The sequence below is a fragment of the Corythoichthys intestinalis genome, chromosome 14 (genome assembly GCF_030265065.1).
Source record: "Corythoichthys intestinalis isolate RoL2023-P3 chromosome 14, ASM3026506v1, whole genome shotgun sequence".
Lineage (NCBI taxonomy): Eukaryota > Metazoa > Chordata > Actinopteri > Syngnathiformes > Syngnathidae > Corythoichthys > Corythoichthys intestinalis.
Genome location: NC_080408.1, coordinates 51915212 through 51934411, shown reverse-complemented (window position 1 = coordinate 51934411; position 19200 = coordinate 51915212). Strand labels below are relative to the sequence as shown.

Sequence of the window (19200 nt, the reverse complement as noted above, 5' to 3'; positions counted from 1 at the left end):
CAAACAACCTACGTGGCAAGAGGGGAGTGATACAGGTAAAACGCCCTAGTTCAAAACACAAAAGTACACAACTACAGCAACAGGATTATAGAACACTCACAGTATGGACCGAGCCATATTACTTGTGCAGGGTTGTTATGACCAAAGTTTGTTAAATGGACACATAGGGTTCCCCCTACGTGTACGAGGTTGTGGTGCACCGCCACACTAAAACAAAAGCAGCCACGCCTTGCAATTGAGATTTTTTTCCCCTTTTTTTAAAGAGACGATCGGACTGGGGAGCTGTGACGCAGGGGGAAGCGAGTAGGAAGAATGGGAGAACCGGAGAGATAGCGGTTGCATGTCGCAGCAGCCCGCCGTTATTTTTTTAAAAATTGTTTTTCTTTATTATCGTTACCACAATAAAGTGGTTGAGCCAATACCAACACCTCTCCTTCTTCCCCATATCCCATCATTATAGTAATGGGGGAGGGGGAATTTATTTTTTGTTTTAATATGGTTTCCATAGGAGAACAAACATTCTTTCAATTCATTAATATTGAGATAAACTTGAGGTGGCATCGTACAACTGAGTAGTCAAGTGGTGTGTCATTCTCTCTAGGATCCAGTGCAAGGAAAATAAATATTTAATCATGAAGGTGAATTATAGATTTGTAGCCAAATTAGTCATTTTGATAGTAGGCTAATACAGCTAATATCGATACATACACCCGGTGTGGCTTTCATTATAAGGCTTATACAAGGCTTTTAATTTTTTGCGGCTCCAAACCGGTTTGTTTTTTGATCAAATATGGCTCTTTCAACATTTTGGTTTGCCGACCCTGAAACCTAGCCCTCCGCAGGGCTAACGTTACGTGAGCTAGTAGCGACAGTAATGTTAATCTTATTTATTAGCGCTTAGAGCTCTTTATTAGCGCTTAGCGCTCTACTGCTTTAAGATGGCGGCTGTTTACTAAAGCTGCCCAGACGCGGCCGAGTCTGTCATTTTGCATCTACATCAACATACATGTGATCTCTATGAGACGCATCAGATGGTACCTGTTACCAACGTAGCATCGTGCGGGCGAGTATTTAGCAACGTCGGCGTCATTTGTGGCGGCTGTCGGCTGCAGTAAGTTTTTTTTTTTTTTCCTTCTTCCTCTCCGCACGTGACAGCGCGTTGTCCCGCATTAAGAGTAGTCCGAGCAAAACGTGATGCTTAGAGCTGTCAAAATAAACGATTACTCGAGGTGAATAAAATTACTCGGATTCGTTTTTAAACTCGAGTTACTCGAGTTGCTCGAGTACTCGTTTCAGCTCTAATTCATTTTACGTAAATATTGCAAATTACGACGCCAATGCCGTAGCGCAGTGGTCTCCAAACTATTCCACATAGGGCCACAGTAGGTGCAGGATTTAGTTTATTTATTTATTTTCCCTTCAGGCATGACAAATCCAAACAACCATACGGCATTTATATGTGTTTACAATTAATTCAACCCGAAAAGAAAAGGGCAGACGGGGGAAGCCGAAGCTTATTGAATCCCGCCCCCAGTATACCATATAGGACGCAGAAAATATCGAATAACAATTTTTGACATGACAGGATTTCACTCCAGCAAAACAAGACCACACATTTTCACCAATCTGGTGTTTTATAAGTGTAACCAGTTGATTGCTGTCAGGTGCTGCTTGTTTTAGTAGAAACCACATTGGTTAAAAGGTCTGCGCTTGATCGGTATGAACAAAAACCAGGACCCACAGCGGCCCTCGAGGACGGGTTTGGAGACCCCTGCCGTAGCAGTTAATTTCTCCCATTGATTTTTTCCCCCAACGTTTCAAAATGCATGCATGGTACGACAAATATAATAATTAGCTTGAATCCTCAAACAGTCACTCCTGAGACAATCCTTCCTGTTTGTATGGGGTACAGCTTTCATACTTTTTCAACCTAAATCCGGCATTGGATCGCTGCATGTGTTTGAGAATAACTGCGACCGGCTTTGACCAACTGAAGCGGAGTGTAGGACGGCCACCTACTTGAAGGCATGGCGCAGTGTCTGGGGAATGTGTCCCGTCAATATCATTATAAAGTCTATGATGCGTGACGCAACCACAATAGAGAGGAGGCTCTGGCCACTCGTGCTCAGTCTGCTGGTTAGTCCCTTTCGTTACCACTAAAAAAATTAGCGGTGAAAAAAATGTGATGTCATTCTGCCCTGCTAATATTGCAATTTTTACTACTACTATTGACAGGCAATGGTAAATTTTGATAAATTTATCGAGAAAACATAGCCAACACTATTGAGTGCATGGGTCATCGGTGATTCTCATGCGCGCATATGTTGTTTTTTATTGGTATGCTAAGCAACCATTAACTCGCGCTAGCTTTGCCACTCCAGAGTCCTGAAACTAATAAATAATTACCTAACTACACGGAATTTGTTGAAATCAACTCCACTAATTAAACCCCTGCTAATTTGAAGATCAAGCCTTATGTCAAAAATTCTGAACTTCTTTTTAAAATTCATTTACAGTAAAGTCAATTACACGCAATGACATTTTTCGCCCCTTCCCCCGACAAAATCCTTACCTTGTATTCGTTGAAATTATTACTTATTTTGGTTTCAATTTAGCCTCAAGCAAACAAACAAATAAATAAAAATAAAATAAAAAGTTTGCAGCGTTCCTGCTGCGCCTCTGTCTTATTGCAAGCAAAATCTCGCGAGACTTTATTTTATTTGGTCGTGCTGTGCAGACGTCACCCATGAGTCATCGTTTTAAAAAGTTTACAACTTTAATAGATTTTTGTTTTATTCCAAATGTTGTTGTTTTTTTTAGATAGACATCTGTTCTCCTCAAGATGGTCTTCCGTGGCGGCAAGCGTCACTTTTAATTATCGCCCTCCTCCCATAAAAAGAGCAGCCAACAACGTCATCATTTTTGACAACCCCCCGTCTGTGACGCATTCATGTCGTTTGATTCAAAGGCATAATGTCCAGCCAGCGCGCGTCCTTATACAAAGCAAGCACCCAAACGCACCTCATCCAGTCTCTTATTATTTGGGAGCGTCACCTGTCCATGAGAATCATGGCCAGTCTCAAGAGCGAAACCAAGAAGGAAGCCAAAATGAGGATACGCGCCTTCCCTGTAAGTAGGCCTATGCGACGGCTCCAAGACAGTTATTGAGAGGGAAGACAATAAAATAAAAGTGCAAGCAGGCTCCCCACTGGCATGTGAAAAAGAATACAATACCAACCCTGTGACAAGCGAAAGCTGCCACAAAAAGGATCAACACCATGTCGGCCACACTAGTGAGTTTTCACCTGGTTTTAAAATGACTTCACGAAATGAGGTGCACATTAAATTTTGGAATGGGCGTGAAGAAAAGCCGATCATAGAAATAAAATTAATCAAACACCAAAACGCAAAAACGGTGTTGTGCAATCACGATACGAGTACAACACTAACAAACAAAGTAAGCGTTTACAAGATGTGTTAATGTTAAGTAAGATAATATCTATCTAAAAAATATTTTAGACATGTTGTTGATCATAAAAATAATAGATTAAAGTAGATGAACATTTTAAATTAGGCAGTTGCTTCTGAAGTGTTTTTACAACCCCTGATCGATGACCGACAATCAGAGAAGTCTTTCAATTGGTCCGAAAACAATTTATTTAACATAAGCAACATCATTTTATGCCAGCGATGAAGAGACTGACAGCCTGGATGAGCAATTAAAGGTTCTTCCACTAGATGTCAGAACGTGCACGATTAACCTTTGTTTTATACGTTTGTGGGTCATTTAAAAAACAATAATAACTAGGCCTGCAAGCAGGACTGAACAGGCCCTCGCAATCTAGCGCAACTCGGACAGTGTGCAGGTCAGGGTGGTAGCAGATCGTCCTCTCCAATCATCTTATTAGAACCTAACATGCTCGAAAGTCGCCTCTTTACATTCACACACCTAAGAGATAAAAACCCCTATTGGACAGAGTACTACAAAAAAGGAGCGAATAAAGGGTCGTTACGGCAACAGACAGAGACATGTGGAAATGGGCCGTAAAATAAGTATTTCAAAAGGTCTTGAAACTACAATGACCAACCTGAAAAGAACTGGACATATATTAGAAAAATGAGTGACATTCTATTGCCACTAGTTGGTGCTATTGGGTTGATGCAAATCACCCCTAAAAGACCCTTCAGAGTATGGCTCAACAAGCACGAGATGTTTGGCGCAGATATGTTGTATAAGTTATGACTGTTCAAAACTTGTGGTGAGACGAAATGGCTTCAGTCATTTTCACTTCTCCTGTTGGACTCTTCTGCTTCAACCAAACCTTAGTATTTTTCATCAGGCACCTGAACACATGTCTTATGGCTCCCCTGATGCAGGTTTCAGGTGAATATATTTTTTTCCTTGGAGGAGGAGCCTGTTTAGTTAAAAAAAAAGGCATTTCCTGTTCCCACTAGGGGGCGCTAGGCCTAATGGGTAATGTTTCAATGCACTCGTGTTAAGGGTGGGATCCCACACATACATGCCAGATATGAAAATGATTGAACGTTGTGTCAAGGAGCTCTTAGTCTTTTACTGAATTTGTCATTTTGCCGAAAAAATGGCCGACCTTGGCACCACGCCCAGGTCAGACCCATGAATGAAAACGCACCGTTTTGAAAATTTTAGTTCTACTATGTCTCCTGAATAGTCTCACCAATTTTGAAGATGATCCAACTAACTCCCTCTGTGACAAGGTCTCAAATGTGCACCCTGTTAATTGATAAAAATTTCACATTTGATCCAAAATACCCGATTTTCTGTTGGGTTTGGAATATGGGTTCAAGAGACTTTTTGGAGCAGTTTTACACAAGGTATCAACTCCCCAAATTTCATTGCTCTACGTTAAAAAAAAACTAATAGGAAACGCCTTTTTGAAAAATTCAAGGGGGCGCCACTGAGCTATTTTGTTACATTTTTTTGTAACGTTGCAAGATTATCAAAATCCATGCAAAGCCGAATGTATGTGCAAAATTTGGTGAGTTTTCGTGCATGTTCAGGCCTCCAAATGTAAACTACTACAAATGGATAAAAATTTCACATTCGATCCAAAATACCCGATTTTCTGTTTGATTTGGAAAATGGGTGCAAGAGACTTTTTGGAACAGTTTTGCATAAGGTATGGACTCCCCAAATCTAATTGCTCTACGTTGAAAAAACCCAATAGGAAAGGCCTGTTTTAAAACTCCTTTCTGTCGCCACTAGTTGGCACTGTAGAGTTGATGCAAATGACCCTTACAAGACCCTTCAGGGTATGACTCTCAACAAGCACGGGAAATTTGACGCAGAAATGTTGTATATCTGCTGAGTTATGACTGTTCAAAGTTTTTTGCGAGACAAATTGTTGACGGTCATTTTCACTTTCCTGTTAGGACCCCGCCGCTTCAACGAAACCTCAATATATTTCATCAGGCACCTGAACACAGGTTTTGAGGCTCCCCTGATGCAGGTTTAAGGTCAACAGGTTTTTTTCCCTTGAAGGAGGAACCTGTCTCGTAAAAAAAAAGGCATTTCCTGTTCTCACTAGGGGGCGCTAGGCCTAATGGGTAATATTTCAATGCACTCGTGTTAAGGGTGGGATATTGCACATACATGCTGGATATGAAAAAGATTGAACGTTGTGTCAAGGAACTATTAGTCATTGACTGAATTTGTCATTTTGCCGAAAAAATGGCCAACTTTGGCACCACGCCCAGGTCAGACCCGTGAATGAAAACGCACCATTTTCAAAACTTAAGATTTCATATGTCTCTTGAACAGTCTCACCAATTTTGAAGATGATCCAACTAACTCCCTCGGCGAAAAGGTCTCAAATGTGCATCCTGTAAATCGATAAAAATTTTATATTCGATCCAAAATAACCGATTTCCTGTTGGGTTTGGAATGTGAGTGCGAATGCTTTTTTGGAGCGGTTTTGGACAAGGTATAGACTCCCCAAATTTCATTGCTCTACGCTGACAGACCCTAATGTTATAGGCCAATTTTAAAATTTCAAGGGGGCGCCACTGAGCCATTTTGTTAGATTTTTTTGCAACGTTACAAAATTATCGAAATTTACAATTTTCTGCACATATGTGCAAATTTTGGTGACTTTTCGTGCATGTTCAGGCCTCCAAATTGGCCGTTTTCATTTGCCCTGAAAAAAAAAAATAAATAAAAATAAAAAAAAATAATCCTTTGCAAAACAATAGGGCCTTCGCACGCTCAGTGCTCGGGCCCTAATAAGGTGCAATTGTGAGTTAAGATGCATTTTCCAAGGGCATAGGTTTGGTCTCAACATTGGTAGGGACGCTATTACAGCATAACCTGCATATACACTTTTTGCTAGGGACAGGACACGAAAAATTAAAAAAGTTGAAATTGTTATTTTCAAGTGAGAAAATGGGGGAAATCCCCCTTTCTTCATATAAATAAAATTTACAGTGGTTGTGTTTTTGTGTGTGTTATTCTTTTTTTTGGGGGGGTGTTAAAGAAATATCTGCATAGGCTGTAAATAAAATTATTTTTAGATGGAGAAAATAAATATTTTAATTAATGAATAAATGCAAAATTGAATTAACGTTAACGGTAGAAAACATACAGTACAGGAGGGCACTTATCTCTTAGCTCCTTCCTCCATGTGTTTTGCAGGTTAGCAAGTTCACACAGTTTAATGTTTGGCTAACTGTGATGCAGGTTGGACTTTCATGAGCAAAATTAGTGGCGTGTTCCCCACCTCCACAACATTGACGTCTACTGACAGTGGCCGTTGCTGCGTCTGGCCGCAGGAAAAAAACATCTAACATCCTTCGTCTTTGAAGGGGGTGGAGGAGGCGGCATGTTTTTCTGTCGGGGTTGTGTGAGAGTGCGTGTTTTTGTTTGCTCTAGTCATCAGCCAATCAAACGTGCGTTTGAGGGGAAAAAATGGACCGGCACATTCAGCAAGTGAAAATGGGTAAATGTCTGAACATAATGAAAATGCAGTAATTCACTTAATAATATAAGGGTCAACTCTATTCGTACAACATATGAGAAGACATTATAAATTATTATCATTTATAATTATCAGCAGTTATAATCATTATATAACTCAAATAAGGTTGCTTAAAAGTTGGTGGGGACAATTTGAGCATCGTGAAAAGTTGGTAGTGTTGTGTCCCTACCGTCTCTATGCAAACCTACGCCCTTGGTATTTTCACTAAAGTAAAAGAAATACTCATTCAAGTTTTTTTTTTCTTTAGCACACAATATATGGAGGTAGATTTGTGTCCTAATGATTAATTCAGAAAAAAAAATCGCTTCAATTTATATTCTCAATAAAAATTTTGAAAAGTCACTTCAATCAAAAAAATGTGTTTGAATGCAGAAATGAATTTGAAACTCAAAAAAATGCATTTGAAAGTTATTTTTCTTTGATTACATTTTCTTTTTTTTTTTTTTTTTTTTTTTTTTTTACAGAAACAACTTTTTTGATTAATGTTGTTTTGCGTTTGGGACACATTTTGGCCAGGGCACTTGTGTCTTTATTATTCAATCAAAAAATAAGTTGCTTCAAACAAAAACATATGGCGGAAAACACTCAGGTGACTTGAAGTTCCGCTCAGAGACCCCCAATTTGGCCAACTTTCAAAATTGTCCGACATGCATGGAAATATACATCATTGGAAAGCTTAAAATCTCAATTTTCTGGGGTAAAAAAAATTGAACAGGAGGGCATTTAAAAAAAAAAAAAAAAGTTTTTTAGACAGCAAAACCCTATCCGGAGGTGAGAGCACACGAGAGCAGAATTACAGATGCCATGACTTTAACGAATTATTATCACGTCCTTACCTTGTTTCGATCCAAAAACTCCATGTAGCATGTATCACTGAGTGTCAAGACACAGCTGTGAATGGCCACAGCCATATTTCTTTAGGATTTCATGGGTGAAACATGGTAATATAATAAGGGTCGCGATACAGAAATTACACACATCAAGGAGTGGTCGAGATGTTTCTTTTTCATATTTTTACCCTTTTAAATGTTTTTTTCCCTTTGTTTGGATCGATTACTTATCATCTAACATATCGAGAAAGAGAGAATGAGAAAGTAACAAAAAAATACAATTAAGTGATAGTTATGAGGCAGATATCCGTGACTTTTTTTTACAGACACCAATTTTTCATTCTGACGTAATTTGTTTAAAAGTTTAAAATATGCGAGTGAATAATTTTTTAAGTCGTTTTTTTTTTTTTTCATAAACGAAATATTCGACATCGAATAATGATTCTAAGCTAAAAATGACAGACATTTTGAATAATAAAATTACTGACCTTCTTTTTGTGGTTGGGTTGAAACAAAAGCGGTTGCGCGATGTCTGTAAACGGGGGTTTACAGAGTAAAAGGGACAAATTAAAAATAGTTTGGGGGCTTAATGGGCCATGAATCTGCTCTGCTCATATTGTTCTATCAAACACAACAGTTCTTTTAGCTTAAAATACAGTTTATTTTATAGAGGGTTGCAAGAGCAGAAACTGCTTTTTCGGTCTTGTCTGTGTTTTCCGCCATATACAGTGGGGAGAACAAGTATTTGATACACTGCCAATGGGAAAACCCATTGGCAGTGTATCAAATACTTGTTCTCCCCACTGACAACTGGGAAAAGCCATTGTCAGTGTATAAAATACTTGTTCTCCCCACTGTATATATTCAAATTAAAAATAACTTCAATCAAAAAAAGAAAAATTTCAATCATAGAAAATAAAATTTTAAATGCGAAAAAATATGAGACTAAAAAATGTGCATTTTCACACTTAATTTTTCATTGAAAATGTTTTCCTTGATTAAAGTAATCCTTTTTGTGTTTGGGCCATATTATAGGTAGGACATTTGTGTCTAAATCATTAAAAAGTTCCTTCAATCAAAAAAAATATTTTATATCAAAGAAAAAAATCATTTAAAAAATAAAATTGCAAACCCCTATTTGTTTTTTTATAAAATAACATTTTTATTTGAATTTTTTTTTTTTTTTCGAAGTGTCACTTTTTTGAACACCTGTTTTTTTTAATTGAAGAGGAAAAAGCACCCTTTTAAAAAATGACACTTGTGACATTAGAGATTCCATAGTTCCGTAGTCAAGGGTGCAGGTTTGGTCTCAATATTGATAGGGACGATATAACAGCACAACCTGCTTGTGCAATTGTTGCTGGGGACAGTACATTAATAACACCAAACAGACTGGGCAAAGGGGAGTCCCGGCTAATTAATTGATAGGCCAAATGATCAATGCAAATTGCAAAATAAATCTGTATTGACTTGTATTAACTTTCATGAGTATTGATTCAGGTGATACGCCGTTTGATTCAAACCTTTGTTTTCAAAAACTACTACAGAAAGATTTCGAACATTTTCAGAATAAATGTCGGGATTTTATTAGAAAATGTTAAATTGCAACATTTGAACATAAATTACATTAAAGTACACAATTAATACAAACTCATTAATAATCTCTTAACTAGCCAGGAAAAAAAATTCTAAAGACCACTCAACATTGTCTAAATAAATGTATATAACTAATAAGTATAACTGAAAAAACTTCTCAGGGTCTAACAAAAATAAATAAAAATTGAGCCTTTCTTCAGGTAAAACACTACTGCTTTTGTCTACAAGCACAGCCACACAACAAAAAATGAAGACTTTTTACCCCGATTATGATTCATGCGTGATGTCCAAAAATGTCTGCAGAGGCTGCAAATATAAATATTTTTAAATAAATAAAATTGAACATAAATAAATACTTTTTAAATAAATGCAAGTCATCAGCAAATCAAACGTGCGTTTGTGGGTGGGGGAAATGGATTGGCAAATTCAGCTATTTAAAAGGAGCAAATGTCAATCTATACATTGTGAAAATAATTTACTTCATAATGGTAGGGTCAATTCTATCCATACAACATATACGTAGACAATCTAAATGATCTATATAAATGAAGTCACTATGCAAATAAGGTTGCTTAAAAGTTGGTGGGGACAATTTGAGCATCCTGAAAAGTTGCTAGTTTTATGTCCCTACCGTCCCTATGCAAACCTACGCCCTTGTCCGTGGTGTTTTTTGTTTTTGTTTTTTTTTTTTTAAATGAGCCAAGCAACTTTAAAAATATTCAATGCAACACAAATGAAGGTCCCAATCCCTATTGATAAAACAATACATTCCTACTAATCAATCCTGAAAAGACATACCTGTGAATTCGAAAACCATTTTAGGTGACTCGCTATCATCAAGTAAATGGCGAGGGTGCAAAAAAGTAATCAGAGCAAAGGGTGGCTACTTTAAAGATGCTATTAGATGATACATTATTTCACCTTTTTTTGCTAAGTACATCATTCCACATGTGTTCATTCATAGTTTTATTAGCTTCAGTGAAAATTTACAATGTAAATAGTTATGAAAATAAAGAAAACACGAATAAGAAGGTGATGTGTCCAAACTTTTGGCCTGCACTCAAAAAATTCACATGAACTAATTTAACTTTTAAATAGGTGTTTTTCATTGTATATACACTGGTGGCCAAAAGTATTGGCACCCCTGCAATTTTGTCAGATAATGCTCAATTTCTCCCAGAAAACGATTGCAATTACAAATGCTTTGGTGGTAATATCTTCATTTATTTTGGTTGCAATGAAAAAAACACAAAAGAGAATGAAAAAAAATTAAATCATTATCATTTTACGCAAATACCCCGGAAAACCCCACTTCTGATCCAGACATAAAAAAGCCAGGCTCAGGTCCCTCAGAGGTCATGGGTCTTCCAGCAGGACAATGACCCAAAACGCACTCCAAAAGCACTGAATAGAAAATGGTTTGAGAGGAAGCAATAGAGACCTCTAAAGTGGCCAGCAATGAGTCCAAATCCCAAATCCTGTGGTGAGATCTGAAAATGGCAGTTTGGAGAAGGCACCCTTCAAATCTCAGACCTGGAGCAGTTGGCCAAAGAAGAATGGTGTAAAACTTCAGCAGAGCATTGTAAGAAACTCACTGATGGTTACCGGAAGCGGTTGTTCGAAGTTATTTTGTCTAAAGGTTGTGCTAGTATTAGGCTGAGGGTGCCTATACTTTTATCCGGCCCATTTTTGGAGTTTTGTGTAAAATAATGATATAATTTTTTCCCCCCATTCTCTTTTGTGTATTTTCATTGCAAGCAAAATAAATGAACTTATTACTATCCATTTGTAATTGCAATCATTTTCTGTGGGAAATTGAGCATTATCTGACAGAATTGCAGGGATACTAGTATACCCTGTATATATATACAGTGGGGAGAACAAGTATTTGATACACTGCCAATGGGTTTTCCCACTTGTTCCCCCCACTGTACATATATATATATACAGTGATCCTTCATTTTTCGCGGTTAATGAGGACCGCCTCCCCCGCAAAAATTGAAAATCAACGCAGTAGTGGCGGAGCTTCTTAACATTTTGGGGGGGGCATTCAATGTATTTAGTCAGATTTAGCAGCATTGGAAAGAGATACGTATAGCAAGTCCCTGTCCAAGTATAATTTTTTTTTAAATTACGTATAAATGTTTTTTAAGCACTGCAAATTAAATAATTATGATATAAATGACATGTAAAAAAAAAAAAAAAACTGATTTGTTCTGAACAATTTTTAAATAGAATACAGTATTTTTTAATTGAAAAAAATCTGCGTTGGACTGAGGGTGCGAAGTTTGCAGCTCGATAGAGCGAGGTATTACTGTATTTAAAAAACCTAAAATCTAAAAAATCAGCACACCACAAAACATCAAAGTAAATAATGTCGGAAAGCAATGAACTCATCTCAGTTAAATCACAAATTTACTTTGTGTAAAACCTGAGCCTGTTTAGTTGGACAGACCTATTCTGTTGTGTGAATTGCAACAGGTTGCAATAATAAAATTATGTTAATGCAATGTAGCTTCTGTCATCTAGTGGACGAGCATTTAGCTGTACCTACAAGCCATCAACTGCCAAGTCATTTCATTCATTGTACTCTGACAGCAATTGTTTACTAACTTAAGAAAAACTGAGGTTAGCAGACTTGAAATATTTTTCTCTTGCGGACTGTGAAAACTGCTAGTTTAGGACATTGTCATGTCCTACCTGTGTAATATCAGTGGGTTTCACCTCCATTTTAGATGACAATGGATGAGAAATATGTGGAGAACATCTGGGCCGCTCTAAAGAATGCCATCCAGGAGATTCAGAGGAAGAACAACAGTGGGCTGAGCTTCGAAGAGCTGTACAGGAACGCCTACACAATGGTGCTCCACAAACACGGGGAGAAGCTTTATGCAGGCCTTAGGGAGGTGGTCACAGAGCATCTCATCAACAAAGTAAAGAAAAACTTTGTGAATAGAGGTCAACCGATATGGGATTTTCAAATGCCGATGCCCATACGATACCTAAAAAAAACATACAGCCGATTGATGACATCCATAGCCGATTTTGTAAGCCGATTTTAAAGACCAATGTAATACAAGGATGACCTGAGACTTAAAGGACTAATTCGGTCTAGTGCTACCAAACTGATGAAACGGCAGCACTTCTTTTTATGATTATAAACACTCGGCATGAACAATTATTTTCAAAGAATTAAACCAGCCAGGACATCACGACGAGATGTAAACAAGTGAGAATTTAAGAGGATGCTCGTCATGCTAAAGCTAATGCTATGCTAACGCTACAAGTTACATTTCGAGTGAAAGAAGTAAACACCTTAGAAGGCTAAGTTAACATTGCGTATACTCTCATAAAAAAAAAAAAAAACAAGCAAGCCTAAAGCCTCCTGTAGCAGCCTGCTTTCAAGCTGCTACGGGGTCTTTCCGAGGTCCTACCGTTAGTCAGCGGCGGCTACAGTTGCCCAAACAGATGCCTGATCAAAATCCTTTTGTATTTGGCTTATTTTTGTGTTTGTTAATCGGCCAATGGCCGATGTTGTAAAAAACGTCTATATATCGGTCGACCTCTACTTGTGAATAGGCGTATATCATTGGCGTTGATCAATCTATCCTTTTTACAGGTACGGCAAGATGTCCTAAAATGTCTAAACAACAAATTTCTGCAAATCCTAAATCAAGAGTGGAATGATCATCAAACAGCTACCATTATGATAAGAGACATCCTCATGTACATGGTATGGAAGCAGGATAATACAATCTTTTTCTTTATGCTACTCCTTTTTTGGATCAGAGTCTGTTGCAGCCCTTCGAGATTACTCATAAGCACCCCTAGCAGTGGTAGGCGTTTTTTTAATGCTTTTATTAGTATCTTTGCAATGTTCTAGTACATTGGCAAAAAGATTGATCCCAAGATTGATCCCAACATATCTAAAGCTTGGCCAACCTGGAATTGTGAAGTGTTTTGTTTGGGTTGGATAACCTTAATCTGTGTCTTTTTGTGTTTGTGCGATTGTTGGTATGACAGTGACTTCATTTACTGGGCATGTGTATCATGAACAGTACTTGGCAACCAATTGAAAGTCAAAATCAACATCACACACTTCGATGCAATTTCTTCTAAATGTTGAATTCTTGAATAGATCACTTCAGTTCTTACCAATTTCTTGTACAATCGTTTTGGCCTACCCCTATCGATTATTTAATTAAACGATTAATCTGTCGTTTAGTTAGAATAATCGAGTAATCGGATTATGAACATTTAATGCTTTGCAGAATACATTTTATGAGATGTAAAACATCTCATCTCATAAAACATCAACATCTCATAAAACAAAGAAATAAGCGTTTATGCATGCGTTAATATTTATTTTGGCTTGCTAAGATTGCACTTTCAAAAGAGCATTACATGTAAATACAAAATAAAATACCCGAGTGCTTCTTCAAACGATGTAGAATTGCACTGTCATTTCACAAGATCAATAAATGCATTTAAAATAAATTAAAATACCTAAGTTTAGACCCAAACAGTATAAAAAAAAAACTACATGCAGATCTAAGTACAACAAAAGAACAATTGGCTAACCTGCATAGCAAAAGTGCGCTAGTTTAACTGTAATGCTATAAAATGCATTACAGTATTCCCACAAAAAAATTGCTAAATATATTCCTAAACTAAATAACGAATGCATGAACAAACATATTAGCTCAAACAAAAGCTTATGTTGGTTTTTACAGGGAGCAGCTGGATGCAGCCATGTTAGATGAGTTATATTACATTCACTATTGCCACTAGATGGCAGTACATCCGCTCAAATTGATAAAACTAAAAACTAGTGCTGCAACGATTATTCGATTAACTCGAGTACTCACTTAGAAAAAAAAGAGTCAAATTAAATTTTGCTGCTTCGAGTATTCATTTAATTAAAGTGGCGTTGTAATGGTTTGTTTTTGAAAGTGATTGCATTTAGTTGTATTGATTTGGGTGGATACACTGCCCTCTAGTCTGCCTCATTTTACATGGCCAAATGCAGCTGCTTCCTGTTCAGACCAACATAAGCTAGGTTTTTGTTTGAGCTAATGTTTTTTTAATTCATTCGTAATTTTGGTGAAAAGTATATTTAGCCAATTTTTTGTGGGAATATGTGTCTGAAAATAATAAGTATTTTGTAGCATTTAAGCTAGCGGACTTTTGCTATTTAAGTTGGCCAATTGTTCTTTTTTTGTACATGGATCCTTTTTTTTGGGTGGGGGGGGGTACTGTTTGAGGCTCAGTTCAGGTATTTAAATTTTTAAATGTTTTTTTATCCGATTACTCGACTATTCAAACTAACTAGTTCATCGATTAGTCAACTACTGAAATAATCAATCGCTGCAGCCCGACTAAAACCACTTTCAAAACAGACCATTACCAAGCCACTCGAACGAATCCTCGAAGGGGCAAAATTTGATTCGAAGCTTTTTTGTAATAAAACTAATCGATTAATCGTTACACCACTACAATATTTTGGGACAAGAAGGGCTGTTCCACAGTTTGAGACATCCGAATGTAGGCGATACTTTACTGGAAACTTTTTACGACCCAAAACAAGACATTTAACTCCACGTAAAATTAGTTTCCTCCTGTGCCTGAAATGGTGCATTTCCTTTGCTATGACCAATAACCCAAATCTATCTGGTAGTATGGAACAGTCTTTGTTTGGGGGTGGTTGTTGTAGGGATACAAGATATAAACACCCGTAGATATAAGATGCAATGCCATAGAAGCAGCTATAGGTATAGTACGTAGTTGGTAGCTCAATGTGATAATTGCACTCATATATCCTGTCTTAGTCTGCATATTATACACTGCAAATTTATACTATTATAAATTTACTTATTTAAAACTTCTTACATTATTTTCCATAAATCTAGTCAAATTATTTTCTACAACTAGCCAGCTGAATTAGGTGAGTTTGAATAACACACAACGGTTGGTAACAAGGAACTGACCTGTTTATTCAGTGACAAACACAAAACATAAATAACAAACAGAAATGGCATAGTCAGTCAGTAAAACGGGCAAATAATATTGTAAACTGTCTTAAAAAAGCAAAGGAAAATCCCACGAATCCCCCAAGCTATTAGATGCTTTTAATGTTTCGTGCATTAGTTACAAAACTTGTATAAAAAGTCTCTCAGGTTTAAATAAATGACTATTTCATATCAAGTTAACATTTTAAAACAGTAAATAAAATACTCAAGTCCCGATTCATTTAATTTTGCGAATCAACTGTTAAAGTTGTTAAAATTGCTCCCATTATTCCATAATTTCCCTTCTGTCTACTTTCAACATGTGAAAGTTTTAAAACTGTTTTGAAGATAGATTCAAGTCAAGATTTTGCCAATTTAGGAGTATTTTAGATAAAAAGTTAATTAGGTTCACTTGGAAGGTTCACAACAGCCTACTAGGGAAGTCTCCTGCTTTAAGATGGCGGCTGTTTACTAACGCATCTGGTTTCCAATACTTCAATGTTGCTAACGCAGTCGAGTCTGTCATTTTGCATCTAGTTCTATATACATATGATATCTATTATCTCCAGTAAAACGACGTTGACGTAGTTTGTAGCGGCTGTCAGGAGCAGTCAGGTATTCTTGTGTTTGACCATTGGCATTACCCGGGTAAGCATTATGTTTACTTTCGGGACGCAATGCGGTCAGTTTCTCATTGCGTCCCGAAGACCGCGCTGTGTATTAGTTCCGCTTTACTTGACATACTGTATTTCAATAACCGGAATTTGGATGTTTGTGAATCGTTCTCAAATCTCCCACGGCCGAATCGCTCAAGGATGTAATGACGGCGGGGCATGTTGTCCCGTGGTTCTAAGTGTTGGATGGTGCGTCTTTACTCAGGTGAGATAATGGCTCGTCATCCAGAATGAATTCTTCGGCTATGGCTCTTGTTATTCCCTGGGCTTTGGGACTGTCTAGTGCCAGTTTGTCACGCATAGCAAAAGTTTCTGCCAGTGTTAGTTGCGTAGGACCTTTCTTTTTGTCTTCGGTTTTCTTAACATACTCCCTTATATTGTTTGTGGTGGTATTTCGCTAAAATGCTTGATTAGGTTGGTTGTATTAAAACGTCTTACAGCTTTACCACTACGCTTGACTTTATTGTGGCATATGTTGCACCCTGCCTCTTCGTCTTTGTCGTCCTGTAAGGTGAAATGATCCCACACAGCTGACATTTTTACCAATAAAGTCTCTCGGTAAATTGGGAGACGGTAATGTAAATGTAGTGTGTTGAAGGTGTGCCTTAAAATGCGGACCGGATTTTAGGGAAACCGAAGCAAAAAACGGAATGGATTATGTAAATCGGTGTGGTGGAAAACCCGGACCGGATTTTAAAATAACTGGATCGGAAGTCTGGATCGGAATTTTTCCGTGTTCCGATCCGATGCGTATTTTTTTGCCCATATCGGCGTCCGATCCGATCCAAATATCGGCTCGGGACACCCTAAGATGGCACACCCCTAGCGAGGGAAAAACTGCGAAGTAGCGCCCCTCCCCCAAAAAAACACTCACACACAATGAGTTGCCACAGCAACTATTTAACAAGTTAAACGATGATTGACGCATGCGGCACGTTGAAGTTCGTGTGTCTGGCAAGGTCAAGCACAGACATCTGTCAATCCAAACACAAACATCTTTCAATCATTGTTAACTTTAATAAGCAACTCCAATGCACTGCCTGACGAACAAAGAGCAGGGAGAAGGAGGAAGGGAGGTAGAGTGAGACTACGCTATCAGCTCAGGACAGCTCATCCGTTTGTTTTTTTTTTTTTTTAATTAATTCAGCGATGGACTGAAGGTGTAAGTAGCGGGGATCACGGTATTACTATTATCAAGCCCATACATCTAAAAGTATTTTTTCACCCAAATCAAAAAAAAAAAAAAAATGCACTCAGATAATGTTTTGAACAATACCTATTCTTGAATTAAGAACATGTCTGACAAACAAGCTTTTTTTAGGTTAAATGTAATAATTTATTGCTTCAGATAAGTCTGTTACACTTTTTACAGCTAGCTGTTTTTCTTATTTTAAGAAATCGAAGTGACTAAAATTTACTTGAAGCACTGGCAGAGAATTTCACTCATTTTGAGTAGATTTACACTGAAAACAAGGGAATTTAACTCGTTTTAAGGAGTTGTGTTTTTGCAGTGTACATGATCCTGTTTGCCCCGCTCTGCGATTCCAGGACCGAGTTTATGTCCAGCAAAACAACGTGCAGAATGTGTACAACCTCAGCGTCATCGTATTCAGAGACCAGGTGGTCCACTACAGCTGCATTCGAGAACACCTATGGCAGACGCTACTGGACATGATTAAACGAGAAAGAAGGGGAGAAGTTGTAGACAGGTATGTGGAAGGTCTCAATTTACCAATCTGACATCTGGCAGTCGGTTGAGGTCTCTTAAGCGATGTCGGTGTGGGGGCACGTTTTCAAATTGTGAAAGTTTACCACTCTGGTTGGCTGTTAGCTAGCGAATCATTGCATGAGAGCAGAAGCAGACCTAACAAAAGTAAATAAAAGTAAGTTTTGAAGAGGATTTACATGTACATGCGTTTCATTTCAGATGCAGAGTAACTGTACCTGAAAGGAAGACACTTGAATTATTGACAATGATTTAGGCAAAGCGGTTTTAGGGGTGGGGCCACAGGGGCACTGGCCCCACCTCTAATTTGAATGGCCCCTTTAGTGCCCTTGTTCCCATTTTAGCACAAAGCATGGCAATTGGTGAATCCCTTTCTGAAGTGAGCGACAATTAGAGAATGTTGTTTCTAAAGGAGGCCTGAACGATATATCGTTTCAATATCGTCATTGCGTCATGCTCTCATCACAAGGACATGCGATATTTTTGTTTGTTTTGAACACGCAAACTGTTTTTTTTTTTTACTTCATGCTCATACAGCGCTACAGCCCCTCACCCTCACTCCTGCTAATCAGTGCGACCAAACTGTTTTTCTTGCTCACCAGTTCAGCTGTCCTTTGGTGTTTAAAGTTAATGATGATTGACAGGTTTGTAGCTTTGATCTGGCCAGAGAAGACTCGCAGCTGTACGATAAAATGTGTGTATGATCGTTAAACTTTTTACACACCACTTAAAAATCATGGAGAGGGTCTGAAATTTTAATCGTAGGTGCATGTCCACTGTGAGAGAGATAATCGATGAAAAATCCAGAAATCACAGTGAATGATTTTTTAACGATTTATTTGTGTTATGAAGGAATGTTAATATTTGGTACAGTAGCCTTTGTTTGCAATTACACAGGTCAAAACATTTCCTGTAGTTTTCAACGAGGTTTGCACAGACTGCAGGAGGGATCTTGTCCCACTCTTCCACACAGACCTTCTCTATATCAGTCAGGTTTCTGGGCTGTCACTGAGAAACATCACTTTTGAGCTCCCTCCAAAGGTTTTCTATTGTGTTTAGGTCTGGAGACCGGCTAGGCCATGCTAGAACCTTGATATGCTTCTTACGGAGCCACTCCTTGGTTTTACTGTGTTTCGGGTCATTGTCATGTTGGAAGACCCAGCCCTGACCCATCTTCAATTCTCTGACTGAAGGAAGGGTTTTATAACCTAAAATCTCACAATACAGGGCCTCAGTCATCCTCGCATTAACATAGTGCACTCGTCCTGTCCCATGCGCATAAAAACACCCCCAAAGCATGATGCTACCACCTCCATGCTTAAAAGTAGGGATGGTCTTCTTGGGATATACAGCAGT

The 19200-nt window shown here is 38.0% G+C and overlaps 1 protein-coding gene across 3 annotated transcripts in view; it reads left to right on the top strand.

Annotated features, from left to right (window-relative positions):
- The first annotated feature begins 2938 nt into the window (after positions 1-2938).
- LOC130930370 (cullin-3-B-like) overlaps positions 2939-19200 on the top strand; it is a 49431-nt gene continuing 33169 nt past the window's right edge. For 2 of the 3 annotated variants that reach the window (XM_057858280.1, XM_057858278.1), the window contains exons 1-4: positions 2939-3129; positions 12172-12369; positions 13056-13169; positions 17667-17827. In XM_057858280.1, the coding sequence (XP_057714263.1) occupies positions 2974-3129; positions 12172-12369; positions 13056-13169; positions 17667-17827 (629 nt within the window). In that variant the 5' untranslated portion in view covers positions 2939-2973. The other variant, XM_057858279.1, reaches the window with a different exon arrangement.